The 22445-nt window shown below is 46.7% G+C and overlaps 1 protein-coding gene and 1 long non-coding RNA gene across 9 annotated transcripts in view; one reads left to right on the forward strand and one right to left on the reverse strand.

Moving 5' to 3' along the window:
• Window positions 1–1442: 1442 nt before the first annotated feature.
• Window positions 1443–3156, forward strand: LOC149978688 (uncharacterized). The gene is made up of 2 exons (XR_016485617.1): window positions 1443–3039; window positions 3083–3156. It is a non-coding gene; the product is annotated as an uncharacterized LOC149978688 (long non-coding RNA).
• The window catches only part of vav1 (vav guanine nucleotide exchange factor 1), a 62442-nt gene continuing 42263 nt past the window's right edge, over window positions 2267–22445 (reverse strand). For 2 of the 8 annotated variants that reach the window (XM_090195036.1, XM_090195034.1), the window contains exons 17-27: window positions 22118–22212; window positions 21811–21833; window positions 20755–20791; window positions 20047–20183; window positions 14560–14625; window positions 12274–12305; window positions 11537–11647; window positions 11339–11426; window positions 4536–4659; window positions 4058–4209; window positions 2267–3155 (exon numbers count right to left, since the gene is read on the reverse strand). In XM_090195036.1, coding sequence (XP_090051162.1) covers window positions 3102–3155; window positions 4058–4209; window positions 4536–4659; window positions 11339–11426; window positions 11537–11647; window positions 12274–12305; window positions 14560–14625; window positions 20047–20183; window positions 20755–20791; window positions 21811–21833; window positions 22118–22212 — 919 coding nt within the window. In that variant the 3' untranslated portion in view covers window positions 2267–3101. Of the gene's footprint in view, window positions 3197–4057; window positions 4210–4373; window positions 4660–11338; window positions 11427–11536; window positions 11648–12273; window positions 12306–14559; window positions 14626–20046; window positions 20184–20754; window positions 20792–21810; window positions 21834–22117; window positions 22213–22445 lie in introns of all 8 variants that reach the window. The other 6 variants (XM_090195033.1, XM_090195031.1, XM_090195030.1 and 3 more) reach the window with 4 other exon arrangements.

Consider the following 22445-nt stretch of genomic DNA (forward strand, 5'->3'; position numbering starts at 1 on the left):
GCACTACTATAGACCAGACTCTTATGTCCAGGTAAGAGGTTCCCTATATAGTGCACTACTATAGACCAGACTCTGTTCTGTCTAGGTAAGAGGTTCTCTATATAGTGCACTACTATAGACCAGACTCTGTTCTGTCTAGGTAAGAGGTTCCCTATATAGTGCACTACTATAGACCAGACTCTGTTCTGTCTAGGTAAGAGGTTCTCTATATAGTGCACTACTATAGACCAGACTCTGTTCTGTCTAGGTAAGAGGTTCTCTATATAGTGCACTACTATAGACCAGACACTGTTCTGTCTTGGTAAGAGGTTCTCTATATAGTGCACTACTATAGACCAGACTCTGTTCTGTCTAGGTAAGAGGTTCCCTATATAGTGCACTACTATAGACCAGACTCTGTTCTGTCTAGGTAAGAGGTTCTCTATATAGTATACTACTATAGACCAGACTCTGTTCTGTCTAGGTAAGAGGTTCCCTATATAGTGCACTACTATAGACCAGACTCTGTTCTGTCTAGGTAAGAGGTTCCCTATATAGTGCACTACTATAGACCAGACTCTGTTCTGTGCCATTTGGGACAGAACCTCTGAATATTAGTCAATATTAACTGCAACGATTTTTAAAAGTAGACTCGTCGATGTGGCGAAGATTCACAGAGTAAACGGCATAGTGGGTCCATTTCCGCATCAGCTAAGAGCGTTGAAGCGCGAGACTCAACTTCTCTGCTGTTTTGCTGCGGCGTTGTAACCGTGGAGAACGTTGCTCTGTGTGATTGGCTGAGAGAGAAGACTCTCTCCATCTCGCTCGTCTCCGCTGCGGTGCTGCTCGTGGCAACCTCATTTCAGAGTTTAAATATTGAACACGCCGAATGGCACGTGTCTTTTTTTCCCCCTGTTGCTCGTTTGAAAAACGAGATTCAGTCTTGGAGGTTGTTTCCTGACCGATTCCGCGTTTGGTTTTATTGAGGTTTGTCCCCCCATGAGATACTGTACACACGGAAGCCTGTTTCAATTCCTCAGAATTAATTGAAGACAACTAAAACAAATCTGTATTTTGTAAATTGTTGCTGGGGATGTTTTAGTTGTGCAATTTTACATGAAGGTGTTTGGTGCAGTATTTCTTAAGAAACCAAAAATTGCGACGTGTTGTCTTAAGTACACAAAGTCGGTCTGCTGGGCAGGTCCATCTATGCTATTGGATAGAGAGCTGTCACCGCAGCGGTTCACCCCACGTTAGTGGGAAAACGGGGAATTGTCCAATCAAAACACAACCTTCATTTACCAATTGTGACACTCCGTCTTAGACAAGCCTGATTTTATGACCAAAATGATCCAATGTACACATTGTAGTCCATCTAGACACTATAATAACTGACTCGTATCTGTTTTCAAGGGGATGTGTTGCTTTTAAAAAGGCATTCGCTCATTGTACATAGTTCATGTTAACATGACAGAGACATACCACGTGGTACGTCAGAGGTTTTATTCACAGCAGAAACATTGATTCAGTGATAGATAGATAGAGATGGAAAGAGGCTGTATCAGGGGTCCCTCTACATTAACACGTCTGACCAGGGCTGTATCTGTGTGTAGTGGGGGGGTCATAGAGATGGAAAGAGGCCGTATCATTGTATCCGTCCCACTACGGCGTCTGTGACATCATGGGCAGTGCCATTGAGGCCATTTTGAAGTAGTCCCAATTTCTTCTTCACGATTGGCTGATACCTCCTGATGACCCTTGGCTGCACATGACTCCCAACAAGGTCACCAGTAGGGATCAGCCAATGAAGTTGGAAGTCCCAGCCAGTTGACTACATTGAAATGGTGGAAGCCCTCAATGGTGCTGCCCCGTGCTAATACAACCTTTTGGCCACTAGAGGCCTCTATCATTCTCTATGGTGGTGGTAAATCTTCCACCATATTGCCTCTATCATTCTCTATGGTGGTGGTAAATCTTCCACCATATTGCCTCTATCATTCTCTATGGTGGTGGTAAATCATCCACCATATTGCCTCTATCATTCTCTATGGTGGTGGTAAATCTTCCACCATATTGCCTCTATCATTCTCTATGGTGGTGGTAAATCTTCCACCATATTGCCTCTATCATTCTCTATGGTGGTGGTAAATCTTCCACCATATTGCCTCTATCATTCTCTATGGTGGTGGTACATCTTCCACCATATTGCCTCTATCATTCTCTATGGTGGTGGTAAATCTTCCACCATATTGCCTCTATCTTGCAGGTCAAACATTTAACGCCTCCACGCAGTCTTTTTAATTTTTATTTTAAATCATCACTGGATGTCTAATAAATCACTGTGTTTACTTCATGAAAATAACTTAAAATAAATGTTTTATCATTTATTTCCCCGAGCCTCCTTCAGCCATTGGAATGCTCAGTCTGATCGTGTCGGTGTGTTGATAGAAATTTAAATATATTTACATGCACAGCTCTGATTGGCGGATAGGATTGTCTAGACTCTAGAGCAGGGATGGGCAGCTCCAGTCCTCGGGGCCCTGATTGGTGTCACACTTCAGCCCCAGCTAAGACATCTGACTCCAGTAATGCAATGATCATGTTCTTCAGTTCAAAATTACAGTCAGTTTAATCAGCTGTGTTTGCTAGGGAAACAGTGGGACTGGAGTTGCCCATCCCTGGCAACTAGAGCCTACCCAGCTTACCCCTTCAAAGTAGGTGGAGACATATGCAAATAAAAGATGACTGGTCATTGGTCAGAAAAATCAGATCAGATTGTGATGTCATGCTGTGGGTCAAAAACTCCATCCCACCTGAACTGGCTGAAATTCCAAGCATTGTTTTCAAAATGACATTATCGTAATTTTATACAATTTCAGAGTGTTATTTCAACCTCATAGTGTGGAGATATTGTTGAAAAAAAACAAAACAGTAAAATCACATTTTTGACTGCACTGGTTAGGGCCAAGGGAAGGGGTAGGGATTGAATTGGGACACACTGTCTCTTTCACACACAGGTGAAGGTGTGACAGTGAGGCGACTTCAGCAGTAGTCACACAGGTGGAGATGTGACAGTAAGGCGACTTCAGCAGTAGTCACACAGGTGAAGGTGTGAGGTGACATCAGCAGTAGTCAGAGTAATCCTCTTCTACATAGTTAGCTGGGAACAGACCGACCTACAGACAGAGAGACGGGAGTTAGCTGGGAACAGACCGACCTACAGACAGAGAGAGGAGTGTTCAACAATTTGTGTGTTGGAAAAGCATTCCAGGTGAAGCTGGTTGAGAGAATGCTGAGAGTGTGCAAAGCTGTCATCAAGGCAAAGGGTGGCTACATTGAAGAATCTAAAATATATTTTGATTTGTTTAACACTTTTGTGTTATTTCATAGTTTTGATGTCTTCACTGTTATTCTACAATGTAGAAATAAAGAAAAGCCCTTGAATGAGGAGGTGTGTCCACACTGTTGACTGGTAAAGGGGTGGGCGTGTGGAAAGGGGTGGGCGTGTGGATGAGGAGGTGTGTCCACACTGTTGACCGTACATGTTGACAGGTGTATGTGTGAGGATCCTACTGCATGTGAATGTGTGTGTGTGTGTGTGTGTGTGTGTGTGTGTGTACTGTGTGTGTGTGTACTGTGTGTGTGTGTACTGTGTGTGTGTGTGTACTGTGTGTGTGTGTGTACTGTGTGTGTGTGTGTGTACTGTGTGTGTGTGTGTACTGTGTGTGTACTGTGTGTGTGTGTGTGTACTGTGTGTGTGTGTGTACTGTGTGTGTACTGTGTGTGTGTACTGTGTGTATGTGTGAGGATCCTACTCCATGTGCTGCATGTGTGTGTGTGTGTGTGTACTGTGTGTGTGTGTGTGTACTGTGTGTGTGTGTGTGTGTGTACTGTGTGTGTGTGTGTGTACTGTGTGTGTGTGTACTGTGTGTGTGTGTACTGTGTGTGTGTGTGTACTGTGTGTGTGTGTGTGTGTGTGTGTGTGTGTGTGTGTGTGTGTGTGTGTGTGTGTGTGTGTGTGTGTGTGTGTGTGTGTGTGTGGGGGGGGGGGGGGGGGACGGTGTTTGTTGGTCCTCACCCGTCCATAGACCTCTCCTTTCCACCATCCATTGTGAGCTTTCTTAGACAGGACCTTGACTGTGTCTCCTTCTCTCAGAGACAGCTCTGTACGGTCTCTGGCTGAGAAGTCATACCTGGCCCGAGCTGTGCCAAACGAACGCATACTGCCACCTAGAGGAGAGAGGGAGAGGTGAGCGTGGGTGTGTGTGTGTGTTGAAACAGACAGTATTTGAGAGTACTTATATTTGAGGTTATGGAAGGAAATAAGTTGAGGTTTGTAGGAAGTCTTGAGAGAGAGAGAGTGTGTGTGTGTGTGTGTGTGTGTGTGTGTGTACCTGGGGAGGGTGTGTTGAAGGGTGTATCACTCTGATCAGGCTGATTGAAGGGGGTCTGTAGGGTGTTCTGTGTGTGTGTACCTGGGGAGGGTGTGTTGAAGGGTGTATCACTCTGATCAGGCTGATTGAAGGGGGTCTGTAGGGTGTTCTGTGTGTGTGTACCTGGGGAGGGTGTGTTGAAGGGTGTATCACTCTGATCAGGCTGATTGAAGGGGGTCTGAAGGGTGGTGTCCACATCCTTAAAATACTCCTTCAATGAATGTTGCTGGTAGAACTGAACCATCTCCTAACAGAGAGATGAGGGGAGAGAGAGGGGGGAGAGAGGTAGGGGAAGGTGAGAGAGAGAGGGGGAGATGGGGGAGGGGAGAGAGAGATAGGGGAAGGGGAGAGAGAGAGAGGGAGATGTGGGAGGGGAGAGAGAGATAGGGGAAGGGGAGAGAGAGAGGGGGAGATGGGGGAGGGGAGAGAGAGAGGGGGAGATGGGGGAGGGAAGAGAGAGATAAGGGAAGGGGAGAGAGAGAGGGGGAGATGGGGAGGGAAGAGAGAGATAGGGGAAGGGGAGAGAGAGAGGGGGAGATGGGGAGGGAAGAGAGAGATAGGGTAGATGGGGGAGGGGAGAGAGAGAGGGGGAGGGGAGAGAGAGAGGGGGAGATGGGGAGGGGAGAGAGAGATAGGGGAGATGGGGGAGGGGAGAGAGAGGGGGAGAAGAGAGAGAGGGGGAGGGGAGAGAGAGAGGGGGAGGGGAGATGGGGGAGGGGAGAGAGAGAGAGGGGGAGGGGAGAGAGAGAGGGGGAGATGGGGGAGGGGAGAGAGAGGGGGGAGATGGGGGAGGGGAGAGAGAGAGGGGGAGATGGGGGAGGGGAGCGAGAGAGATGTGAAAAGTGCTTTACAAAAAAAAGTTAAACATGTTTACATTTACAAGAAAAAGGGATGAAAGGTAGAGGGAGAGAGACGAGGAGGGTAGACAGAGAGATAAGAGGGAGAGAGACGAGGAGGGTAGACAGAGAGATAAGAGGGAGAGAGACGAGGAGGGTAGACAGAGAGATAAGAGGGAGAGAGATGAGGAGGGTAGACAGAGAGAAGAGGGAGAGAGACGAGGAGCGTAGACAGAGAGATAAGAGGGAGAGAGACGAGGAGGGTAGACAGAGAGATAAGAGGGAGAGAGACGAGGAGGGTAGATAGAGAGAAGAGGGAGAGAGACGAGGAGGGTAGACAGAGAGAAGAGGGAGAGAGACGAGGAGCGTAGACAGAGAGATAAGAGGGAGAGAGACGAGGAGGGTAGACAGAGAGATAAGAGGGAGAGAGACGAGGAGGGTAGATAGAGAGAAGAGGGAGAGAGACGAGGAGGGTAGACAGAGAGATAAGAGGGAGAGAGACGAGGAGCGTAGACAGAGAGATAAGAGGGAGAGAGACGAGGAGGGTAGACAGAGAGATAAGAGGGAGAGAGACGAGGAGGGTAGATAGAGAGAAGAGGGAGAGAGACGAGGAGGGTAGACAGAGAGATAAGAGGGAGAGAGACGAGGAGGGTAGACAGAGAGATAAGAGGGAGAGAGACGAGGAGGGTAGACAAAGAGATAAGAGGGAGAGAGACGAGGAGGGTAGACAGAGAGATAAAAGGGAGAGAGACGAGGAGGGTAGACAGAGAGATAAGAGGGAGAGAGACGAGGAGGGTAGACAGAGAGATAAGAGGGAGAGAGATGAGGAGGGTAGACAGAGAGATAAGAGGGAGAGAGATGGGGAGGGTAGACAGAGAGATAAGAGGGAGAGAGACGGGGAGGGTAGACAGAGAGATAAGAGACAGAGAGACGAGGAGGGTAGACAGAGAGATAAGAGGGAGAGATATGAGGAGGGTAGACAGAGAGATAAGAGGGAGAGAGATGAGGAGGGTAGACAGAGAGATAAGAGGGAGAGAGACGAGGAGGGTAGACAGAGAGATAAGAGGGAGAGAGATGAGGAGGGTAGACAGAGAGATAAGAGGGAGAGAGATGAGGAGGGTAGACAGAGAGATAAGAGGGAGAGAAACGAGGAGGGTTGACTGAGAGATGAGAGGGAGAGAAACGAGGAGGGTAGACAGAGAGATAAGAGGGAGAGAGACGAGGAGGGTAGACAGAGAGATAAGAGGGAGAGAGACGAGGAGGGTAGACAGAGAGATAAGAGGGAGAGAGACGAGAAGGGTAGACAGAGAGATAAGAGGGAGAGAGACGAGGAGGGTAGACAGAGAGATAAGAGGGAGAGAGACGAGGAGGGTAGACAGAGAGATAAGAGGGAGAGAGACGAGGAGGGTAGACAGAGAGATAAGAGGGAGAGAGACGAGGAGGGTAGACAGAGAGATAAGAGGGAGAGAGACGAGGAGGGTAGACAGAGAGATACGAGGGGGAGAGATACGGAGGGTAGACAGAGAGATAAGAGGGAGAGAGATGGGGAGGGTAGACAGAGAGATAAGAGGGAGAGAGACGGGGAGGGTAGACAGAGAGATAAGAGGGAGAGAGACGAGGAGGGTAGACAGAGAGATAAGAGGGAGAGAGATGAGGAGGGTAGACAGCGAGATAAGAGGGAGAGAGACGAGGAGTGTAGACAGAGAGATAAGAGGGAGAGAGACGAGGAGGGTAGACAGAGAGATAAGAGGGAGAGAGATGAGGAGGGTAGACAGAGAGATAAGAGGGAGAGAAACGAGGAGGGTAGACAGAGAGATAAGAGGGAGAGAGACGAGGAGGGTAGACAGAGAGATAAGAGGGAGAGAGATGAGGAGGGTAGACAGAGAGATAAGAGGGAGAGAGATGAGGAGGGTAAACAGAGAGATAAGAGGGAGAGAGACGAGGAGGGTAGACAGAGAGATAAGAGGGAGAGAGATGAGGAGGGTAGACAGAGAGATAAGAGGGAGAGAGACGAGGAGGGTAGACAGAGAGATAAGAGGGAGAGAAACGAGGAGGGTAGACTGAGAGATAAGAGGGAGAGAGACGAGGAGGGTAGACAGAGAGATAAGAGGGAGAGAGATGAGGAGGGTAGACAGAGAGAAGAGGGAGAGAGACGAGGAGCGTAGACAGAGAGATAAGAGGGAGAGAGACGAGGAGGGTAGACAGAGAGATAAGAGGGAGAGAGACGAGGAGGGTAGATAGAGAGAAGAGGGAGAGAGACGAGGAGGGTAGACAGAGAGAAGAGGGAGAGAGACGAGGAGCGTAGACAGAGAGATAAGAGGGAGAGAGACGAGGAGGGTAGACAGAGAGATAAGAGGGAGAGAGACGAGGAGGGTAGATAGAGAGAAGAGGGAGAGAGACGAGGAGGGTAGACAGAGAGATAAGAGGGAGAGAGACGAGGAGCGTAGACAGAGAGATAAGAGGGAGAGAGACGAGGAGGGTAGACAGAGAGATAAGAGGGAGAGAGACGAGGAGGGTAGATAGAGAGAAGAGGGAGAGAGACGAGGAGGGTAGACAGAGAGATAAGAGGGAGAGAGACGAGGAGGGTAGACAGAGAGATAAGAGGGAGAGAGACGAGGAGGGTAGACAAAGAGATAAGAGGGAGAGAGACGAGGAGGGTAGACAGAGAGATAAGAGGGAGAGAGACGAGGAGGGTAGACAGAGAGATAAGAGGGAGAGAGACGAGGAGGGTAGACAGAGAGATAAGAGGGAGAGAGATGAGGAGGGTAGACAGAGAGATAAGAGGGAGAGAGATGGGGAGGGTAGACAGAGAGATAAGAGGGAGAGAGACGGGGAGGGTAGACAGAGAGATAAGAGACAGAGAGACGAGGAGGGTAGACAGAGAGATAAGAGGGAGAGAGATGAGGAGGGTAGACAGAGAGATAAGAGGGAGAGAAACGAGGAGGGTAGACTGAGAGATGAGAGGGAGAGAAACGAGGAGGGTAGACAGAGAGATAAGAGGGAGAGAGACGAGGAGGGTAGACAGAGAGATAAGAGGGAGAGAGACGAGGAGGGTAGACAGAGAGATAAGAGGGAGAGAGACGAGAAGGGTAGACAGAGAGATAAGAGGGAGAGAGACGAGGAGGGTAGACAGAGAGATAAGAGGGAGAGAGACGAGGAGGGTAGACAGAGAGATAAGAGGGAGAGAGATGAGGAGGGTAGACAGAGAGATAAGAGGGAGAGAAACGAGGAGGGTAGACTGAGAGATGAGAGGGAGAGAAACGAGGAGGGTAGACAGAGAGATAAGAGGGAGAGAGACGAGGAGGGTAGACAGAGAGATAAGAGGGAGAGAGACGAGGAGGGTAGACAGAGAGATAAGAGGGAGAGAGACGAGAAGGGTAGACAGAGAGATAAGAGGGAGAGAGACGAGGAGGGTAGACAGAGAGATAAGAGGGAGAGAGACGAGGAGGGTAGACAGAGAGATAAGAGGGAGAGAGACGAGGAGGGTAGACAGAGAGATAAGAGGGAGAGAGACGAGGAGGGTAGACAGAGAGATAAGAGGGAGAGAGACGAGGAGGGTAGACAGAGAGATACGAGGGGGAGAGATGCGGAGGGTAGACAGAGAGATAAGAGGGAGAGAGTTGGGGAGGGTAGACAGAGAGATAAGAGGGAGAGAGACGGGGAGGGTAGACAGAGAGATAAGAGGGAGAGAGACGAGGAGGGTAGACAGAGAGATAAGAGGGAGAGAGATGAGGAGGGTAGACAGAGAGATAAGAGGGAGAGAGACGAGGAGTGTAGACAGAGAGATAAGAGGGAGAGAGACGAGGAGGGTAGACAGAGAGATAAGAGGGAGAGAGATGAGGAGGGTAGACAGAGAGATAAGAGGGAGAGAAACGAGGAGGGTAGACAGAGAGATAAGAGGGAGAGAGACGAGGAGGGTAGACAGAGAGATAAGAGGGAGAGAGATGAGGAGGGTAGACAGAGAGATAAGAGGGAGAGAGATGAGGAGGGTAAACAGAGAGATAAGAGGGAGAGAGACGAGGAGGGTAGACAGAGAGATAAGAGGGAGAGAGATGAGGAGGGTAGACAGAGAGATAAGAGGGAGAGAGACGAGGAGGGTAGACAGAGAGATAAGAGGGAGAGAAACGAGGAGGGTAGACTGAGAGATGAGAGGGAGAGAAACGAGGAGGGTAGACAGAGAGATAAGAGGGAGAGAGACGAGGAGGGTAGACAGAGAGATAAGAGGGAGAGAGACGAGGAGGGTAGACAGAGAGATAAGAGGGAGAGAGACGAGGAGGGTAGACAGAGAGATAAGAGGGAGAGAGACGAGGAGGGTAGACAGAGAGATAAGAGGGAGAGAGACGAGGAGGGTAGACAGAGAGATAAGAGGGAGAGAGACGAGGAGGGTAGACAGAGAGATACGAGGGGGAGAGACGAGGAGGGTAGAAAGCAAGATAAGAGGGAGAGAGAGGAGGAAGGTAGACAGCGAGATAAGAGGGAGAGAGACGAGGAGGGTAGACAGAGAGATAAGAGGGAGAGAGATGAGGAGGGTAGACAGAGAGATAAGAGGGAGAGAGATGAGGAGGATAGACAGAGAGATAAGAGGGAGAGAAACGAGGAGGGTAGACAGAGATGAGAGGGAGAGAAACGAGGAGGGTAGACTGAGAGATGAGAGGGAGAGAAACGATGAGGGTAGACAGAGAGATGAGGAGGGTAGACAGAGAGTTGAGGAGGGTAGACAGAGAGACGAGGAGGGTAGACAGAGAGACGAGGAGGGTAGACAGAGAGATAAGAGGGAGAGAGACGAGGAGGGTAGACAGAGAGATACGAGGGGGAGAGACGAGGAGGGTAGAAAGCAAGATAAGAGGGAGAGAGAGGAGGAAGGTAGACAGCGAGATAAGAGGGAGAGAGACGAGGAGGGTAGACAGAGAGATAAGAGGGAGAGAGATGAGGAGGGTAGACAGAGAGATAAGAGGGAGAGAGATGAGGAGGATAGACAGAGAGACGAGGAGGGTAGACAGAGAAACGAGGAGGGTAGACAGAGATGAGAGGGAGAGAAACGAGGAGGGTAGACTGAGAGATGAGAGGGAGAGAAACGATGAGGGTAGACAGAGAGATGAGGAGGGTAGACAGAGAGTTGAGGAGGGTAGACAGAGAGACGAGGAGGGTAGACAGAGAGACGAAGAGGGTAGACAGAGAGACGAGGAGGGTAGACAGAGAGACGAGGAGGGTAGACAGAGAGACGAGGAGGGTAGACAGAGAGACGAAGAGGGTAGACAGAGAGACGAGGAGGGTAGACAGAGCGACGAGGAGGGTAGACAGAGAGACGAGGAGGGTAGACAGAGAGACGAGGAGGGTAGACAGAGGGACGAGGAGGGTAGACAGAGAGACGAGGAGGGTAGACAGAGAAACGAGGAGGGTAGACAGAGAGACGAGGAGGGTAGACAGAGAGACGAGGAGGGTAGACAGAGAGACGAGGAGGGTAGACAGAGAGACGAGGAGGGTAGACAGAGAGACGAGGAGGGTAGACAGAGAAACGAGGAGGGTAGACAGAGAAACTAGGAGGGTAGACAGAGAGATGAGGAGGGTAGACAGAGAGATGGGAGGAAGAGGGAGAGAGACGAGGAGGGTAGACAGAGAGACGAGGAGGGTAGACAGAGAGAGGAGGAGGGTAGACAGAGAGACGAGGAGGGTAGACAGAGAGACGAGGAGGGTAGACAGAGAGATGAGGAGGGTAGACAGAGAGACGGGGAGGGTAGACAGAGAAACGAGGAGGGTAGACAGAGAGACGAGGAGGGTAGACAGAGAGACGAGGAGGGTAGACAGAGAGACGGGGAGGGTAGACAGAGAGACGAGGAGGGTAGACAGAGAGACGAGGAGGGTAGACAGAGAGACGAGGAGGGTAGACAGAGAGACGAGGAGGGTAGACAGAGAGACGAGGAGGGTAGACAGAGAGACGAGGAGGGTAGACAGAGAGACGAGGAGGGTAGACAGAGAGACGAGGAGGGTAGACAGAGAGACGAAGAGGGTAGACAGAGAGACGAGGAGGGTAGACAGAGAGACGAGGAGGGTAGACAGAGAGATGGGAGGGAAAGAAGGGGAATGACGTACGATTAACCCTTTGAATGCTTTCTTCTCGTTGATGCGGTAGAGGCCTTCTGTTGACGTGATCTTGATGTGTCTGATGTCCATGTTAAACCTGGAGGAGACAGAGTGAATGAGAATCAGTGTGTGTGTGAGAGAGTAAGATTGTGTGTGTGAAAGAGGAAGATTGCCAGCTGTTAGACAGAGCCTTTCTGATTGGCTCACTTGAGGCTGATTGCGAACTCTCCTCCGTCTTTCTGGCGGACCAGAAACGTTCCGTCGGACCGTGAAATCAGGAGGTTCTTCGCCGCTGACCGGTCCATGTTCCCCGCAAACCTAGAACCCAAATCACTTAAATGACCAAACCTAGAACCCATTGCAGTTGCGTTAGAACAATACAAAACCTTTCCCATGATTGCTATCAATAACTATTTTCAAACACAGAACACTTCCAATCCTAGAACCCTGCAGTGTTACCACACTCTTAGAAAAAGGTGATATCTAGAACCTAAAAGGGTTCTTCGGCTGTCCCCATAAGAGAAACCTTTGAAGAATTATTTTTGGTTTCAGAGAGAACCCTTTTGGTTCCAGGTAGAACCCTTTCCATGGAAAGGGTTCGACCTGGAACCCTCGACCTGGAACCAAAAAGGGTTCTCCTATGGGGACAGCAGGAGAACCCTTTTGGAACCGTTTTTTCTAAGATTGTAGGTAGTACATATCTAGAGCATCGGTATGAGTGATACCAGGTGGTACATATCTAGAACATCGGTATGAGTGATACCAGATGGTACATATCTAGAACATCGGTATGAGTGATACCAGGTGGTGCACATCTAGAACATCGGTATGAGTGATACCAGGTGGTGCATATCTAGAACAGATATGAGTGATACCAAGTGGTACACATCTAGAACATCGGTATGAGTGATACCAGGTGTAAATAGAATGGTATCATTACTCACCATAGGAAGTCGGATAGGTCGGGAGTTGGTCTCTGGGGAGAGAGGTCAGAGGTCAGACAGTTATGAGAACACAACCCATGATTCCTGAAGCACTTAATAAAACGTATGTTGGTATTTCTATCAATACCAGACACGGTGTAGCCGACACCTATAACATGGCATGTTGAACAACATGTATGTTGGTATTTCTATCAATACCAGACACGGTGTAGCCGACACCTATAACATGTTGAACAACATGTATGTTGGTATATCTATCAATACCAGACACGGTGTAGCCGACACCTATAACATGGCATGTTGAACAACATGTATGTTGGTATTTCTATCAATACCAGACACGATGAAGCCGACACCTATAACATGTTGAACAACATGTATGTTGGTATTTCTATCAATACCAGACACGGTGTAGCCGACACCTATAACATGGCATGTTGAACAACATGTATGTTGGTATTTCTATCAATACCAGACACGATGAAGCCGACACCTATAACATGTTGAACAACATGTATGTTGGTATTTCTATCAATACCAGACACGGTGTAGCCGACACCTATAACATGTTGAACAACATGTATGTTGGTATTTCTATCAATACCAGACACGATGAAGCCGACACCTATAACATGTTGAACAACATGTATGTTGGTATTTCTATCAATACCAGACACGGTGTAGCCGACACCTATAACATGTTGAACAACATGTATGTTGGTATATCTATCAATACCAGACACGGTGAAGCCGACACCTATAACATGTTGAACAACATGTATGTTGGTATTTCTATCAATACCAGACACGGTGTAGCCGACACCTATAACATGTTGAACAACATGTATGTTGGTATTTCTATCAATACCAGACACGGTGAAGCCGACACCTATAACATGGCATGTTGAACAACATGTATGTTGGTATTTCTATCAATACCAGACACGATGTAGCCGACACCTATAACATGTTGAACAACATGTATGTTGGTATATCTATCAATACCAGACACGGTGAAGCCGACACCTATAACATGTGTAATCAACAACATGTATGTTGGTATTTCTATCAATACCAGACACGGTGAAGCCGACACCTATAACATGGCATGTTGAACAACATGTATGTTGGTATTTCTATCAATACCAGACACGATGAAGCCGACACCTATAACATGTTGAACAACATGTATGTTGGTATTTCTATCAATACCAGACACGGTGAAGCCGACACCTATAACATGGCATGTTGAACAACATGTATGTTGGTATTTCTATCAATACCAGACACGATGAAGCCGACACCTATAACATGTTGAACAACATGTATGTTGGTATATCTATCAATACCAGACACGGTGAAGCCGACACCTATAACATGTTGAACAACATGTATGTTGGTATATCTATCAATACCAGACACGGTGTAGCCGACACCTATAACATGGCATGTTGAACAACATGTATGTTGGTATTTCTATCAATACCAGACACGATGAAGCCGACACCTATAACATGTTGAACAACATGTATGTTGGTATTTCTATCAATACCAGACACGGTGTAGCCGACACCTATAACATGGCATATTCAACAACATGTATGTTGGTATTTCTATCAATACCAGACACGGTGTAGCCGACACCTATAACATGGCATGTTGAACAACATGTATGTTGGTATTTCTATCAATACCAGACACGGTGTAGCCGACACCTATAACATGGCATGTTGAACAACATGTATGTTGGTATTTCTATCAATACCAGACACGGTGTAGCCGACACCTATAACATGTTGAACAACATGTATGTTGGTATTTCTATCAATACCAGACACGGTGTAGCCGACACCTATAACATGTTGAACAACATGTATGTTGGTATTTCTATCAATACCAGACACGGTGTAGCCGACACCTATAACATGGCATGTTGAACAACATGTATGTTGGTATTTCTATCAATACCAGACACGGTGTAGCCGACACCTATAACATGTTGAACAACATGTATGTTGGTATATCTATCAATACCAGACACGGTGTAGCCTAGGGGCGGCAGGATAGCCTAGTGGTTAGAGCGTTGGACTAGTAACCGGAAGGTTGCAAGTTCAAATCCCTGAGCTGACAAGGTCGTTCTGTCCCTGAACAGGCAGTTAACCCACTGTTCCTAGTCCGTCATTGAAAATAAGAATTTGTTCTTAACTGACTTGCCTAGTTTAAATAAAGGTAAAATAAATAATAAACTATGACATGTGTAATCAACTTCAAGTCAGTGGTACTCACAGAGATGAAGGGCTGGACCTTACTGCAGGGGAACCAACCCATCTGACCAATCGTCACGTTCTTGCCCTGAGTGACACACACAGCAGACCAATCAGACGACTGGAACAACACGCCGTCTTACAGTGCCTCCTGTAGCACATTATTGTACAGAAATGATTTACTACAAAGTACATGTTACAATGGTATTATATATAATACGCCGAGATGCCAGAGAGAGAGATGCCAGAACTGGACAAGAAACAGACACTCAGCACACAGGGGGACAAACACCTAACTGGAGGTGACAGCCTTCCCTCCCCCATATGCCCCACTAGACACTACGACAACATAACCAACAACTGGCCTCTGGTCACAACTACAGGTCACGGACGCTGGCTATGTACATAGTAAATGGTAGGCTTCGAGGGGATGTTGGGTATGGACATAGTAAATGGTAGGCTTTGAGCGGACGCTGGGTATGTACATAGTAAATGGTAGGCTTCGAGGGGATGTTGGGTATGTACATAGTAAATGGTAGGCTTCGAGGGGATGTTGGGTATGTACATAGTAAATGGTAGGTTTCGAGGGGACGCTGGGTATGGACATAGTAAATGGTAGGCTTCGAGGGGACGCTGGGTATGGACATAGTAAATGGTAGGCTTCGAGGGGAAAATGGCTATGTACATAGTAAATGGTAGGCTTCGAGCGGACGCTGGGTATGTACATAGTAAATGGTAGGCTTCGAGCGGACGCTGGGTATGGACATAGTAAATGGTAGGCTTCGAGGGGACGCTGGCTATGTACATAGTAAATGGTAGGCTTCGAGCGGACGCTGGGTATGTACATAGTAAATGGTAGGCTTCGAGCGGACGCTGGGTATGGACATAGTAAATGGTAGGCTTCGAGGGGACGCTGGCTATGTACATAGTAAATGGTAGGCTTCGAGGGGACGCTGGGTATGGACATAGTAAATGGTAGGCTTCGAGGGGACGCTGGCTATGTACATAGTAAATGGTAGGCTTCGAGGGGACGCTGGGTATGAACATAGTAAATGGTAGGCTTCGAGGGGACGCTGGGTATGTACATAGTAAATGGTAGGCTTCGAGGGGACGCTGGGTATGTACATAGTAAATGTTAGGCTTCGAGCGGACGCTGGGTATGTACATAGTAAATGGTAGGCTTCGAGGGGATGTTGGGTATGTACATAGTAAATGGTAGGCTTCGAGGGGACGCTGGGTATGTACATAGTAAATGGTAGGCTTCGAGGGGACGCTGGGTATGAACATAGTAAATGGTAGGCTTCGAGGGGATGTTGGGTATGAACATAGTAAATGGTAGGCTTCGAGGGGACGCTGGGTATGAACATAGTAAATGGTAGGCTTCGAGGGGACGCTGGGTATGAACATAGTAAATGGTAGGCTTCGAGGGGACGCTGGGTATGAACATAGTAAATGGTAGGCTTCGAGGGGACGCTGTGTATGAACATAGTAAATGGTAGGCTTCGAGGGGATGTTGGGTATGTACATAGTAAATGGTAGGCTTCGAGGGGACGCTGGGTATGTACATAGTAAATGGTAGGCTTCGAGGGGACGCTGGGTATGGACATAGTAAATGGTAGGCTTCGAGCGGACGCTGGGTATGGACATAGTAAATGGTAGGCTTCGAGCGGACGCTGGGTATGTACATAGTAAATGGTAGGCTTCGAGCGGACGCTGGGTATGTACATAGTAAATGGTAGGCTTCGAGGGGACTCCTACGGTAAGTAGGACACCTACAGCTCATCCCTTGGTAGTAGTACTGTAGATTACCACTGACATTCACAGTCAGCCCACTGACACCACTATCAGATCACAGCAACTTCACAGTCTACTCGGACAGAGCAATACTCAACCATGAGGCATCAAAGCCGAAGAACTGAGTAACATTAACACATGCTATAGATGGAAGGATAGTTGTGTAGAACTGAGTAACATTAACACATGCTATAGATGGAAGGATAGTTGTGTAGAACTGAGTAACATTAACACATGCTATAGATGGAAGGATAGTTGTGTAGAACTGAGTAACATTAACACATGCTATAGATGGAAGGATAGTTGTGTAGAACTGAGTAACATTAACACATGCTATAGATGGAAGGATAGTTGTGTAGAACTGAGTAACATTAACACATGCTATAGATGGAAGGATAGTTGTGTAGAACTGAGTAACATTAACACATGCTATAGATGGAAGGATAGTTGTGTAGAACTGAGTAACATTAACACATGCTATAGATGGAAGGATAGTTGTGTAGAAACCTAACAAAAAACTATTAGGCAACAACAAATTCAATTTAGACAACTTCCTGGACAAAACATTCCACTGTAGTAGTGAAGGTGTAAACAGTAGAACGCCTAAACATATTGGACCTTTCAGCTTCCTGGACAAAACGTTCCACTGTAGTAGTGAAGGTGTAAACAGTAGAACGCCTAAACATATTGGACCTTTCAGCTTCCCTATCAAATCTAAACATATTGGACCGTTCAGCTTCCTGGACAAAACATTCCACTGTAGTAGTGAAGGTGTAAACAGTAGAACGCCTAAACATATTGGACCTTTCAGCTTCCCTATCAAATCTAAACATATTGGACCTTTCAGCTTCCCTATCAAATCTAAACATATTGGACCTTTCAGCTTCCCTATCAAATCTAAACATATTGGACCTTTCAGCTTCCTGGACAAAACGTTCCACTGTAGTAGTGAAGGTGTAAACAGTAGGACCTCTCAGCTTCCCTATCAAATCTAAACATATCAAGCAGACAACCCAAGAAAATTAACAACAACGGCAAATGGTTTGTTGAAGAATGTAAAAACCTAAGAAAGAAATTGAGAAATCTGTCCAACCAAAAACATAGAGACCCAGAAAATCAGAGTCTACGCCTTCACTATGGTGAATCACTAAAACAATACAGAAATACACTACGGAAAAAGAAGGAACATCACGTCAGAAATCAGATCAATGTAACTGAAGAATCCATCCATATTCTAACCACTTCTGGGAAAATTGATGAGATTTCTATCCAAAATGGAGATATATGGATAAACCACTTCTCCAAACAACAAAAACATATACTTGATCAATTACAAATCTCAGAGTCAACTATTAAAGACTACCACTGGATTCTCCAATTACAATTAATGAACTACAGGACAAAATAAAAACTCTCTAACCCAAAAAGGCCTGTGGTGTTGATGGTATCCTCAGTGAAATGATCAAATATACAGACCACAAATTCCAATTGGCTATACTTAAACTCTTTAACATCATCCTCAGCTCTGGCATCTTCACCAATATTTGGAACCAAGGACTGATCACCCCAATCCATATGACATAACATTTCACAAATAACAAGTCTGAAATCAAATTGGCAGAAAAACACACAAATGTATTTCCACAAGGCTTTGTAGTGAGACAGGGACACATCAACAGAATGGCCAGGGCTCTAGAACAGTCTGAGACAGGGACACATCAACAGAATGGCCAGGGCTCTAGAACAGTCTGAGACAGGGATACATCAACAGAATGGCCAGGGCTCTAGAACAGTCTGAGACAGGGACACATCAACAGAATGGCCAGGGCTCTAGAACAGTCTGAGACAGGGATACATCAACAGAATGGCCAGGGCTCTAGAACAGTCTGAGACAGGGACACATCAACAGAATGGCCAGGGCTCTAGAACAGTCTGAGACAGGGATACATCAACAGAATGGCCAGGGCTCTAGAACAGTCTGAGACAGGGATACATCAACAGAATGGCCAGGGCTCTAGAACAGTCTGAGACAGGGATACATCAACAGAATGGCCAGGGCTCTAGAACAGTCTGAGACAGGGATACATCAACAGAATGGCCAGGGCTCTAGAACAGTCTGAGACAGGGATACATCAACAGAATGGCCAGGGCTCTAGAACAGTCTACAGCACTCGGCATCACAAATGTCTACTGTTTTCTGATGATCTGGTGCTTCTGTCCCCAACCAAGGAGGGCCTACAGCAGCACCTAGACATTCTGCTCAGGTACTGTCAGACCTGGGCCCTGACAGACCTGGGCCCTGTCAGACCTGGGCCCTGACAGACCTGGGACCTGACAGTAAAACTCAGTAAGACCAAAATAATGGTGTTCCAAAAAAGGTCCAGTTGCCACAAATATAAATTCCATCTAGACACCGATGCCCTAGAGCACACAAAAAACGATACATACCTCGGCCTAAACATCCGCGCCACACCTAACATACACAAAGCTGTGAACGATCTGACAGACAAGTCAAGAAGGGCATTCTATGCCATCAAAAGGAACATAAAATTTGACATCCCAATTGGCATCTGGCTAAAAATACTTGAATCAGTTATAGAACCCATTGTCCTTTATGGTGGTGAGATCTCACCATATTGTCCTTTATGGTGGTGAGATCTCACCATATTGTCCTTTATGGTGGTGAGATCTCACCATATTGAGACTTTATGGTTGTGAGATCTCACCATATTGTCCTTTATGGTGGTGAGATCTCACATTATTGTCCTTTATGGTGGTGAGATCTCACCATATTGTCCTTTATGGTGGTGAGATCTCACCATATTGTCCTTTATGGTGGTGAGATCTCACCATATTGTCCTTTATGGTGGTGAGATCTCACCATATTGTCCTTTATGGTGGTGAGATCTCACCATATTGTCCTTTATGGTGGTGAGATCTCACCATATTGAGACTTTATGGTTGTGAGATCTCACCATATTGTCCTTTATGGTGGTGAGATCTCACCATATTGAGACTTTATGGTTGTGAGATCTCACCATATTGCCCTTTGTGGTTGTGAAATCTCACCATATTGTCCTTTATGGTGGTGAGATCTCACCACATTGAGACTCTGCATGCAGTACTCTGCAAAAACATCCTCTGTGTACAACGTAAAACACCAAATAATGCATGACTATACCCGCTAATTATCAAAATCCAGACAAGAGCTGTTAAATTCCACAACCAGGACAGCAACACGATTATACCCAACCAAATCATGAGAAAACAAAAAGAGAATTACTGACACATTGGAAAGAATTTACCAAAAAACAGCTGCCCGATGTATGACCATATTAGAGACACGTATTTCCCTCAGATTACACAGACACACAAAGAATTCGAAAACAAATCCAATTTTGATAAACTCCCATATCTACTGGGTGAAATTCCACAGTGTGACATCACAGCAGCAAGATGTGTGACCTGTTGCCACGAGAAAAGAGCAACCAGTGAAGAACACACACCCCCAATAAAACCCATTTGAAGGAAAGAAAGAAAGAGAGAGTGAGAGAGAGAGAGAGAGAGAGAGAGAGAGAGGATGAGGGAGAGACGGTATCTCCACCCTCCCACACACTCATACTACAGGAAGCATGCTCTGCCTGCACCGTGTGTGTGTGTGTGCGTGTGTGCGTGCGTGCGTGAGTGTGCGTGTGTGTGTGTGTGCGTGTTTCACCTCCCACCACGTTAGGTCGGCATCGGCTCTTGTCAGTTCGATGACATCACCCATGGAGAGGTGCAGTGGTTGGCCGAACGCTACAGGGGGCGGAGGTAAACCATAGTACTCCTGACACACCTCCATTGTAGGAAGGCCTGAGAGAGAGAGAGAGAGAGAGAGAATTTGTTAAATTCTTCAACTACCTAAAAGGAAGTGAATCCCAAACCTGCCATCACCTACAGATAGATGAACCTGGAGAAGAGTCCCCTAAGCAAGCTGGTCCTGGGGCTCTGTTCACAAACACAAACACACCCCACAGAGCCACAGGACAACAGCACAATTAGACCCAACCAAATCATGAGAAAACAAAAAGATAATTACTTGAAACATTGGAAAGAATTAACAAAAAAACAGAGCAAACTAGAATGCTATTTGGCCCTAAACAGAGAGTACACAGTGGCAGAATACCTGACCACTGTGACTGACCCAAACTTAAGGAAAGCTTTGACTATGTACAGACTCAGTTTACGGTTAATTTAGTATTTGTTTATTTCACTTTTGTTTAGTATCTACCTCACTTGCATTGACAATGTTAACGTATGTTTCCCATGTCGATAAAGACCCTTGATTTGAATCGAATTGAGATGAGTTAAAAAACGTTCCCATTCTAATCTAATCCCAACTTGATTCAGTTATATAATGTTACACTACTTCTGGGATCCTCACCTGGACTGGCTTGTCTGTGAGGAGCTGACTTCTTATTCTGTAGGAACAAGAAAGGTCACAGATATACAACCAACTAGAACAGACTCACAGATATACAACCCACTAAAACAGACCCACAGATATACGACCCACTAGAACAGACTCACAGATATAAAACCAACTAGAACAGACTCACAGATATACAACCCACTAGAACAGACTCACAGATATACAACCCACTACAACAGACCCACAGATATACAACCCACTAGAACAGACTCACAGATATACAACCCACTAGAACAGACTCACAGATATACAACCCACTAGAACAGACTCACAGATATACAACCCACTAGAACAGACTCACAGATATACAACCCACTACAACAGACTCACAGATATACAGCCCACTAGAACAGACTCACAGATATACAACCCACTAGAACAGACTCACAGATATACAACCCACTAGAACAGACTCACAGATATACAACCCACTAGAACAGACCCACTAGAACAGAACCACAGATATACAACACACTAGAACAGACTCACAGATATACAACCAACTAGAAGAGACAACACACTCCAGAGGGGTGTACTACATAGCAGGATCAATGAGTTAGCCAGCTGACTTTGATAAACAACCAGAAATAACTGTTCTGGTTCACTAAGCAAGCTTATCAGAAGGGAACCATGCCACTCTCCCAGTAGCTTGGTTGGTGAATAAAACCCTGGGAATTCAGACAGACAAAGAGGTGTAATGAACTTCTTTGTGTATTGAAGTGATGTGTTTAGGTGAGCGGACACCAGGGGGGGGGGGGGATTGATCTGTGAGTCGTCCTTCGTGCCCACCTCTCATACCCTATAATTCTGTATCTTTTTTTTTTTGTGTGACTAATTTGCATACAGGTCCTGATTGGCCGATGAGGGTCAACCTTGATTAGAACCAGCTGCTGCTCATCTGTTGTTCTTTACAAATGCTGTTTTGAATGCAAATGAAAGAGTACCTCCTGTACACACTGAAGTATAGTGACACGCTGCCAGAAAAAGAGCCTCTGAAAGGAGCCTTACCTTCTTCACGTTCCCTGAGTGGTCTGAAATACAAATCACAACACAGCTGAGTGTACAACACGACACACACCTGCAGAAAACATAGTGTCAAAGAAAACACACACACACACACACACACACACACACACACACACACACACACACACACACACACACACACACACACACACACACACACACACACACACACACACTACACACACACACACACACACACACACACACACACACACACACACACACACACACACACACACACACACACACACACACACACACACACACACACACACTTTAGTGGTTCTACCTGAGTTGCGTCCGCAGCCTGGTACTCTTCCCAGACATTCTTTATGAGCGGCCATTCTGCAACGACTACAACGATACCCCTGGAAGAATATCCCCCTGAGAGACAGAGAAGGAGGGAGGGAGAGGAGGGAGGGAGGGAGAAAGTATAGAGAGAAAGAGACAAAGAGGGGGAGAGAAGGAGGGAGGGAGGGAGACAGAGAGAGAGAGAAGGAGAGAGAGAAGGAGGGAGGGAGAGAGTATAGAGAGAGAAGGAAGGAGAGAGAGAGAATGAGGGAGGGAGAGAGTATAGAGAGAGATAGAAGGATGGAGGGAGAGAGTATAGAGAGAGA

This window comes from Oncorhynchus mykiss, chromosome 13 (assembly GCF_057628025.1).
Source record: "Oncorhynchus mykiss isolate SJ-2025 chromosome 13, ASM5762802v1, whole genome shotgun sequence".
NCBI lineage: Eukaryota > Metazoa > Chordata > Actinopteri > Salmoniformes > Salmonidae > Oncorhynchus > Oncorhynchus mykiss.